General features: G+C 39.4%; 1 protein-coding gene across 1 annotated transcript; it reads left to right on the forward strand.

Annotated features, from left to right (window-relative positions):
* The first annotated feature begins 2,011 nt into the window (after window positions 1-2,011).
* actr5 (actin related protein 5) lies at window positions 2,012-9,037 on the forward strand. Its single transcript, XM_053317694.1, has 9 exons — window positions 2,012-2,395; window positions 3,611-3,849; window positions 4,044-4,213; window positions 4,301-4,518; window positions 5,609-5,773; window positions 6,090-6,194; window positions 6,367-6,506; window positions 7,069-7,201; window positions 8,145-9,037. The coding sequence occupies exons 1-9, from the start codon at window positions 2,012-2,014 to the stop codon at window positions 8,469-8,471; spliced, it is 1,881 nt and encodes a 626-aa protein (XP_053173669.1). The 3' UTR covers window positions 8,472-9,037.
* The last annotated feature ends 1,693 nt before the right edge of the window (window positions 9,038-10,730 follow it).

Below are 10,730 nucleotides of genomic sequence, written 5' to 3' on the forward strand. Positions count from 1 at the left end.
AGAAGTCATCCTGTGCCATCAATGAAAAATGATAAATAGAAAATCACTTTAAATATTCAACAAATAAATGTTCCTTTTCAAATTTACTTTAAATGAAAATTAAATTGTAATTAATTGTTTTACTCCTTGTACATTTATTCCTTTGCTGACTTAAGGATTCTGCTCTTCACACTGACATCTTAGGGGGAGTATGAATATATAGATATTGTTTTAATCCATTATGCAGTTCTAAACAGGACAAAACAAGATCAGACCACACAACTCCAGTCCTCTGAAACCTTCACTGGATACTTATTGTCTTTAGAATAGAATTAAAAAGTCTCCTCTTGGTGTATAAAGCAGTTAATGCTTTGGCTCCATTGTAATTATGAGACATGCCATCAGTATACAATCCTAGCAGATCTCTCAAATCACAAAATGGCATCTCCTCCACCTACCTGGAGCATTTCAAAGGCCTATGAGATAGCATTTAACATTTATGCTCCTAAAGATGAAAACAGTTTGCTTGCTGATGTTAGAGTTGCTCTGACTGTGTGTCCTTTTAAGAGTGAGTTAAAGACTTTCCTATACAGTTGAGCTTTTTCTTAAAGGAACTCTGTATGTGTGTATGTCTGTATGTGTGTATCTGTGTGAATGTATGGATGTCTGTGTGCAAGCACATTTTTCTGATGTATTATTTTATTATTATACGAAGCACTTTGAACTGCCTTGGTGTGAGGTGGTGTTATACTAATACAATTTGAATGGAATGATCATGAATGGGTGCACAACTGTGCTGAAGTTACTGTACCTGTAGATCGTATGCAGTTCACAGTGTGTGTTTATAATCAGAATCACAGAGTGTAACAGGAACATGCTCGGTGTATGAAAGGTCTGAACTGAAGTCCACTGGGACGTACAGTACAGCAGCTCTCATGTGCAGGTGTCCCACATTACCAGCTGAGGCTTTACCCGGTCAGCTGAGAGTAACAGGATGGCAGACAGAAGGAAATAAGGGATCTCAGGGCCTGAGGGAAAATGTCTGTTCACATGGTTTAAATGTGGCTTAAAAATTTCTAGTAAACATAACCAGTTGATTCAAAGGTCAGGTGAGGGTGATAAGTGATTTTTGAGGAAATTACAATAAGACTTTCAACACATTTTGAATGAATGTTAGGCTATTCTTTTAATGGATGCATCATTCCATCACATGCAAACTTTGGGCTCTCCAGAATTAAAAAAAAATCAGTGTTGCTGTACAGCATGAGTTATTACTGACTGGTCAAACACAACTATAGTTTATATATTTTAATAATGATTATACAGAATATAACTTAAATGATAAAGCTGCCCCATCTGAGAGTTTACCTGCCTAAAATCCACCATGAACAAAAATGAGACTCACCACAGTAAGACTTGTGTTTATATTGAGAGGAGTATGACCTCTGGTGGTTAAAAGTAGGTATTGTATTGCAAAAATTAACACTGTAATGCAAATATTTGAAGAGCCCCACTTGACGTGTTTTAAGATTCAAATAAATCCTTCTCCCTCATTAAAAATATCAGAATCTCTCTAAAAAAAAAAAAAGCAAATATATTTAATTTCTAACATTTTCCTACTTCACTGTAAAGTCAATTGTCAATGTTACACTGGAAGTTTCCACATGACACTTGTGTAAATTGCATATTGGTCTGGGATTGGCTTCCAAAACTATTTGAGATTAAAATCATATTTCCAATTACCCTAAAGAAAGCAGATGAATGTAAAAACAGCCGTCAACATATCACATGTATGTTCATGCATTTAAGCACATTAAACATGCAATACCATTCAAAAATTAGTCCTGTAATAAAATAAAAATGTCTTGCTTAAGTACACTGAAGTCACCCTAATTTTGTATTTACTGCACCGTTTTATGGACATTGTTCCGCAGTAGGCTACTCAGTGTCTGTGTGTTGAACTTGTTGGGAACTTTTAGGTCGGAGACACAAGCTTCCACACGGCGTTATTTTGCAGTGACACACCTCCAAAATGGCTTCCAAAGAGGAGCCGGTCTGTCAGATCTTCTCATTTCAGGACTGTAAAACTTCTCCCGATCCGATCTTCGAGCTTCCCGCCCACTACCTGACCCCCACACCGGCCCCGATAGTGATCGATAATGGCTCCTTCCAGACCCGGGCCGACTGGGCGGCTCCAGCGGCGGAGGTTGCTGCTCCGCGATTGCTCTTCAGGTCAGTGGCGGCGCGCAGCAGAGGAGCCGCACGCAGCGACACTCAGATCGGCAACGACATCCCTAACCTGGAGCCTCTGAGGTGGCTGCTGAAAAGCCAGTTCGACCGAAACGTGGTGGTCAACTTCGAGATCCAGGAGCTGATCTTTGACCATGTGTTTACACACCTGGGCATCACCTCAGAGGTCAGCTGTTATTTATTTTAACTGTATAAAAAGTTGCGCACGTTTATGGCACATCTCAATAGTACAAAAACGTACACTCGTGTTGGAACAGGAGAGATAAAGGAAACAATAAATACGTATAAGCGTGAAATTAAAACGCATGAGGATCCCCTTTCAAACAGCATCAACAAGTCTGATAAAGGAAAGAAGTTTCAGGTTGTTTCTCTCCTTCATGTATTGATTTTGCAAATAGTTTTAAACTTTTACTTCATTCTTCCATCTGTGGATGTGTAGCTTTTGAAACATTTGAATATCTAAATTATGAATTAAGTATTTACCCAATAAAGTGAAGTTGTGTACCAGACAATCTAAGTTTTTCCTCTTTTGTAAGAACATACAACATTTCAATTGCTAGAGTTTTCTGCTGTCAGCATCCTTTATCAATAAGCTTAGGCGCTATCTATTTTCATTTTACATTTTACCGCGGTATATATAGTAACATCACGATATTTGCGTTTAAAAAAACAAAACTTTAAAGCTGAGCTGCTGACAGGAGTCATGGTAGCCTACACAGTCACCGACCACATCATTAGATACACCTGTGCAATCTTATTAAATCCAGTACAACAGCTCTGCTATAAATTATTCTTTTTTCATATTTATGCATTTTCAGTTTTGTTAACATTGTCAAAAAAAGTGATAATTCTACTCTATGTTTCTTACTGAGGTCGTACTAAGTGGTGGTGGTGTAATGGGGTGCATTATATTGACTGATGCTCCTAATATTTTGCCTCTTTTGTGTATGTTAATGGAGTGGACAAAATATTAGGAACACCATTCAATATAACGCATCCTTATACACCACTGTCACCAACTATGACCTCAATAATTTGACTCATTTGGACAGCTGAAGCTTCCAATGATTATGGCGAGGTAAACCTATTTCAGTGTTCATTTTGATGCCTGACTGTTTAAAAAAAAAGAAATTGTGAACATGTCCTTTTAAGGTGTGCTCACAATTGGTCAGCTGTTGCAGGTAATGCTAATGCTAGGTTTTCTTATCATTTATTAAATCGTTGTACTGACCTTTTTTGTGGCTGTAACTAAAAAATATATCCTTGAGGTGTGGTTTAAGTACAAAAATGTTTCGGCATTTCTGGTTTGTATGCTGTGTGACATTGACTCATGATGACGACCAGTCGACCAATCAGTGCTACTCTCCTCATACTTCTGCAGGGCAGTGTTAACCACCCCATCGTGCTGACAGAGGCGTCCTGCAATCCGCTACACTGTCGGCAGATGATGTCAGAGTTACTGTTCGAGTGCTACCAGGTCCCGCACGTCTCCTATGGCGTGGACGGCTTGTACAGTTTCTACCACAATAACGCTCAAAGGAACCTCCAGTCTCCACACAACGGGATCATTCTGTCATCAGGATACCACTGCTCACACATCCTGCCTGTCATCAACGGCAGGTGAGGCTCCACAGACACAGAACACTGCTTCTGTTTTGTATTGATCCTCCCCTCTTTTTATACAGTACCATTCAAAGATTTGGACAAATGAGAAACTGTATTTCCTCATTGAGAACTTGTATCCTTCGCTTTGTCTTCAGTCGTACACACAGTTAGTTCCACAGAGTGTAATGTTGATCTGCTTTTGACTTGAGGTTGGATGCAGTCAACTGTAAGCGTGTGAACGTGGCTGGGAGTCAGGCAGCATCTTACCTGCAGCGCCTCCTCCAACTGAAATACCCAGGTCACCTCACCGCCATCACACTCAGCCGCATGGAGGAGCTACTGCATGAACACAGTTACACTGCTGTAGATTATCATGAAGGTACAGTATGTTGAGCCATGGAGATCCACACACATCCTTTCTTCCTCCTTTGCTTAATTTCTTTTCCCTCCGTGTTGTTTTCCATAGAGCTGGAAAAGTGGCGCAGCCCAGAGTATTATGAGCGGGAGGTTCATCGTATGCAACTTCCCTTCTCGGGCAAGGTACCGGGCGGCTGTGTGAGCGTGGAGGAGAGGCAAGAGAGACGAGCTCAGCAGCTTCGACGGCTTCAGGAGATCAATGCTCGTCGCAGGGAAGAGAAACTGCAGCAGGATCAAGAGAGGCTGGACAGACTGCTGGCCGTACAGGCAAGACATCTTAAATCTGAGTTTAGGGCATCACAACTATAGTGGAGCCAATTGCAGTCCGGTATGCAGTGTACATAATGAGACATGGTCATTTCTCTGCTCTATTTCAAATTGCTTCTAAATTCAAACAAAACTAAAACCATAATTGTTCCTCCTGGGAGAGCAGAGGTCCCAACACTCTCTGTCAATTCTCTTGATGGTGTTCCTATTCAATCTGTTGATTAGTACTTATTTGGGAATTTGGCTGGGCAAAAGCCTGAATTTCAAACAGCATATTGACTAGCTCTCAAAAAAAAAAAAAAATTGAAATTTACATTTACAGGCCTTCTGTACAGGCTTAAGTTGTGTGCATCTACTGCATCAAGAAAGTGTTTAGTTGTCTGCCTTTTTCTGTCCCAGGTTGATTTTGATGATACCATTTACAGGTTTACCTCACCATCTACTTTATCAAAACTTGATCCCCTGTATCACTCAGCCCTGAGATACATCACAAACTCTGCTTTCAGGACTCACCACTGGATTTTTTGTAGCTTGGTCGGATGGTCATCCCTCACTTGCGTAGACTGCAACATTGGTGGTAGCTGCAGTTGTATCAACTGAACAATGAACATGTGCCTATTTATTGCTTTTAGGTTTAATCTCAGTGTGACTGCCTGGTTAAATAAAGGTTAAAAAAATAAAATAAAATGTGAAGCATGCAGTGCACAAACACAGAGAAAAGACCTTTCAGTGAAGTAGAAGACATATTATCTCCAGCAGTTAAACTTTTGTAATGAAAATATTTAGAGATGTAATTTTAAGGATTTTTTGACAAATAAATTGAACTTTTTGTGGAAAAAACATGTTAGATATAATTTATTGTTCCTAGCAGAGGTTGTATGTCCTGAGGGGATCTTTAAGATTAAATATAGAAGAGAAGAAAGATTTTCATTGATAATTACAAACATTACTTAAACTCTAAAAAAAATAATAGTTTTAATAAACTCAAATGTTTTGTTCCCAAACCAACAATAACTGGAGAAAACATCCAAAGTGCTAAATGGCAAACTAATGTGTGTGTGTGTGTGTGTGTGTGTGTGTGTGTGTGCAGGAGCTGCTGGAGGACGGCCTGTTGGATCACTTTCATAAGAGCCTGGTGGAGCTCAACATGGACTCTGCTGAAGAGCTGCAGTCGTACATCAACAAGCTGCAGCTGGCTGTGGAGCAGGGTCGACAGAAACTGCTGCACAGCGACACAGCAGAGGGGAAGACGGAGGTGGGGGAGTTAGGAAATGTTTGTTTGGTTGAAATCTTGTAAGTTCTGTGTCTAGATGTTGAAGCTCAGTTTCACGTTTCCAAGGAAAATTGTAGACTATATAAATAGACTGTATTCCTCACAGCAGAAATAACAACAGCTGATTAACTGAATAACACTGAGCTGAAGTCATATTCAAATGAAGCAATAATTAATTAGGTCTACATGTCATTACCGTGAATGTGCTGTGGGGCTCTCACGGGTCTTGGCTTGCTTGCTGTAGTGGATGTGCTATGGCTCACATGAAGCCTGAGGCTGTTCTGTCGCTCTCTGCCAGGTGTCTGAGCTGGAGCAACCCATGGACGAGGGAGACGGAGTGGCGCTGATGGATCCTGACTTCCCTGAGGACACGCTGCCAGAAAAAACTGCTAATGTGGCTCAGGTAACCGCACAGAGAGGCTGTCTCATTAAGGCTGTGCAGGCAATTATCTGCCAGTTCTTCTGTTTTATATTTTTGTGCCAGTGCAGAAATTAAATTGGCTAACTTTGCTAACTCATTAGCTGAAACATTTTTGTGATAACACTTTAACTAATAACTTTGATCTGGTCTCCAGCCGGTGTTCAACATGGCAGAGTACCATCAGCTGTTTGTGGGGACGGAGCGTCTGCGGTGTCCAGAGATCCTCTTCCAGCCCTCGCTGTCTGGAGAGGACCAGATGGGACTGATGGAGACGCTGCAGTACGTCCTGGCCAGGTAATGACACAATCAAGCAAAGTGCATACATTGGAGAAAAAGGTGTACATGCACACTTATATATACACACATGATCATGTAATCACACATACTCTCTCTTCTTGCTTTTATTACACATTTAGAGATTCTTTTTTAGCATTGTTAAAGGACCATGTGTAGTATTTAGGAAAACCTACGGTAGTCTTTAAACTTGCGAAAAATGTAAAAAGCCCTCTCTAGAGCCAGTGTTTGGTTTGTCCACTCTGGGCTACTGTAGAAACATGGTGGTGCGGCATGGTGGGCTTTGTGGAAGAGGACCCGCTTCCTGTGTAAATATGAAGGGCTCATTTTAAGGTAACAAAAACACAATAATTGTCAGTTTTCAGGTTATATCTATCTATATATATATCTATATATGAACACTAATTAAAACATACTTATGAATATTATGGTCCTGTTTCTCTAGATGGCACTAAATTCTACACACTTTTAAGATATTTTTTTCTAGTTAACTTGAGTTATTGCCTCTTTATAAAGTGAATGATGTGAAGCGTTACAACTCTTTCCTTTGCATCATATACAGGTACACTCCAGAGCAGCAGGAGGCACTGGTGAGCAATGTGTTTCTGACAGGAGGGAACATGCAGTACCCTGGGATGAAGGACAGAGTGGAGAGAGAACTGCGAGCTATGAGGCCTTTCCAGTCACACTTCAAGGTGCAGCTCACATCCTTTTTAAACCCTTATTTATGATAATACACTCCAGACCAAAGTGCCAAACCATGAATCACATCCCACTTTAGGTTTTTCAGAATTTGGACATTAAGATGCAATATATAAAATTATATATACATTTTATATAAAAGGTTCATGTTTCAGTATGTACAGTTGAGATTTGAATTCTTTATGAGGCTATAAGAAGTGTTGTATGTGCAGTTTTTCAAACATTTCACTCAACCTGAAAGTGAACAGATCTGATTACTGTGTTACAGAGCATAAATTATCAATGAATCCTATAATGGACTTTGTTTGGACTAACCTCTGCTAAAGGTGCCGTTGAAGTAAAGGTTGAGTGATTTATTGGCCTAAATCCCAGATTAATTGACCTATTCTGACACAGTTAGATTAGATTATACATTTTACAACTTTTTATGATAGACAATTAGATTTGTCAAGACCTTTATACACAGCTGTACTTTAAATCTAAAGACACTGAAACCTGGTTTTAAAGATATAAACAGAACAAAGGATGTGAGATAAAAAAGTAAAGTAGGATAAAAATCTATTTAATAGTGAGAAAAATGTTAACCTGACGTGCCAGTTGGTTTGTTATGCAGAACCAGCAGGCACTTTCAAAAAAATACTTGGCAGGCATACTTGGATGAACCATCTGTCTATCACTGTCTTACCCTGTGAGGCAGCTGGATTCACAAGCTCACATGAGAATCCTCATAGGATGCCACTGATGCCACAAGATGGATTCTCAAGTGATCTTGAGATGTTGTGATCTGCTTCCTCGCAAGCTAACACATTTAAGAAGAGAAATATTTACTTAACTGCCCAAATCATTTTCTACTGAGTTCTATATATAATCCAAATGTAACCCACTTATAAATACATTTGCCGTCTTGAACCCTGACTGACTTGTTTGACTTCCCAGGTGACCATGGCGTCACGGCCGGCCTTGGACGCCTGGTATGGGGCAAGAGACTGGGCCTTGGAGCATCCACCTGGAGGTGGGGCAGCAGAGGGATGGATCAGCAGACAGGACTACGAGGAGAAAGGAGGCGAGTACCTGAGCGAGCACGGTTCCTCTAATGTCTTCATTCCCATGAAGATCGCCAAACCAGTTCCTGCTCGTCCCGCTGAGCCTTCTGTTACCATGCCAACAGTAACAGGAACTACTACAGCCGTCACCACGGTTACATCTGCTCTGACCTCTTCCTCTTCTGCTGTTACTGCTGATGTTCGCATGGTTACCTCCTAATCTGAGAGAGCCACTCGATTCAACATATAAAGGAGAAACCCACCATCAGCTGTGTTTTCAGTGTTGAATCAGACTCTGATGTTCATTTCATTTCATTCCAGGAATTATTTTCTTTTGTTCTCTTGTACCCTCTTGGTGCACCCACTTTCATTGAACTGCTTCTACTTCAGCAAGTGACTTCTTATGTTTCCAAGAATGTCTTTCAGAAAGCTCAAGAGAGCAATGTGTCAACTTGAAGCAAAAGGGCTGACACATCAATTCACTGTTTACTATTTGATGTTTCAGGCAACCTGAACTGCATAAACTGACTAACTGGAAATGAAATATATCTCCATGTAACATTACATCACCTGATAAAGTAGTTCTCTGTTTTAAATTAGAAAATTAGAAAATACATCGCTAAGCAACAGTATAGGCCTGGATCCAATCTACATTAGCAGTAGCTGTTTTTTCCACTTTTCCTTTAACCACGTTCTTGTTCTCCAGTGAATTTTGCAACTTCCTGTCTGGAACTGTTGCAAATACAGCTTTGATTGTTCATATTGAATGGTCATCAAATTAATTGTCTGCAGAAGTTTATATGATGTTTTGTAATGTAAATAGAATGTATTGTTTGTATGTTTTTTATATTTTCACTAAAGGAAACAGCTGTTTGCATTTGTTTGAATGAAACTCTTGCAGCTGTATGATTTGATTCATTCTCCCATCTTTATCGTTTCTTCACCATTTTCTTTCTCAAAATTATTATTATTATTTTGATTAATCTCTAATTGTTCAGCCAAAACCTGAAGATTTCACTCCACAGTCTTATGAAACATAAAAAATCCTAACTTTGGAAAAGGTGGGACTAGGAAATATTTTTCCTTAAATGACTAAAGTTCAGTAGTTCAGAAATCTCAGAGACATCGTAAAACTAGGACTAATGAAAACAAAATATATCTGCATGGATAGAAGATTTAATGTTTTTTCAGGCGAGAAAATAACTATGTAGATTCCCAATACTATCAACCGGTCATCTGATGGAGAAAACAATCCAATGAACTGATCAGTGCAGCTTTTTGGTGAATTACTGCTAGCTCTAATGTGTGGTATTTTGATATGTGATATTATTCCCTTTGGTTTTACAGATGACACAATTGTAACTGCCACATATGTTTGTGTGAAGCTTCATATTTTTACTGTACAGAGCAACAGCACTGCCTCTATGCTCTATATGTACAGATTTCACCAGCTTTACATGAATATAAATGTATTATTTTATGAAGTGTCCTCCCGCTCTCTGAAGTTTACTCACAACAGGAACTTGTACACTAAACACATCCACCAGACTGTACTGTGACAAAAATCATTTTAACTCAAAGCTCCACCAATACCTTTTCCCGCCCAAAAATAATCTTAGTATGGTGGATCAGATTCACCAAAGTTCATAGCCCATATCCTCTTTGATATTTTATATCAAAGTTTGCAGTTTTAGTCTTCACCACTAGATGGCACAGATGTACACAATATTTTATTGTTGTGCCAATCATTGCCAACTGAGCTGCGACAGAGCTACTAATTGTTTTCACCATATATCACAATCAGAATATCAAAAAAAATTAGACTGGCCTCATTAATATTCTGTACTAACAGATTTAGGTTCTGTTCTGTTCTTTTCTAATAATATTTAAAGCTGATTTTGTGGTTCCCTGTGAACGCCAGTCAAACAAAATTTACTTTATCTTTACTAATGCACAGACAGCACCATACTACTACTACTACTACTACTACTAATAATAATAATAACAATAATAATAATAACAATAATGATGTGGAATGAATCTAAACTTTCATCTAACCTATAGAGTTTGAGGCTGTCAGCTGCCTTGCCAGTGTGTTGGCTGCACTGTTCTGCTCCTTGTTGGTTCACATTATAAACCCAGACCTCTGCCGTCTAATAGTATTATGTGGTGTTTAACCGTGCCACAGCTCAAAGTTCAAACCCTCAGCCAGCTTGTTCTGCTTCTCCTCAAGAAGCAGTGGCAACAGCACATGAACACACAGTAGCCTGGTTTCCACAGCAGGATAGAGCAGTGCTAATCAGAGCCAAAACAGGCCTGTGACTGCAGGGCGGTTGGCTCAAATTTAACAAGAGGGATTAAAAAGGAAACACAAGGCAATCTTTTATGTGTAAAAAGAAAGTAAATAGGATTTATTTCTATGGCTACGCTACATTTCAGCAAGGATTTCCTAATAGTATTTCAGAAAAAAAGAACAACT

This window comes from Scomber japonicus, chromosome 4 (genome assembly GCF_027409825.1).
Source record: "Scomber japonicus isolate fScoJap1 chromosome 4, fScoJap1.pri, whole genome shotgun sequence".
Lineage (NCBI taxonomy): Eukaryota > Metazoa > Chordata > Actinopteri > Scombriformes > Scombridae > Scomber > Scomber japonicus.

What these genes read in the sequence shown, in the direction of transcription:
- actr5 (XM_053317694.1), top strand. Translation starts at nt 2,012, where the DNA reads ATGGCTTCCAAAGAGGAGCCGGTCTGTCAGATCTTCTCATTTCAGGAC. An exon ending in ACCTGGGCATCACCTCAGAG is followed by an intron (nt 2,396 to 3,610) that starts GTCAGCTGTTAT and finishes ATACTTCTGCAG; the next exon opens with GGCAGTGTTAACCACCCCAT. An exon ending in CAGCAGAGGGGAAGACGGAG is followed by an intron (nt 5,774 to 6,089) that starts GTGGGGGAGTTA and finishes GCTCTCTGCCAG; the next exon opens with GTGTCTGAGCTGGAGCAACC.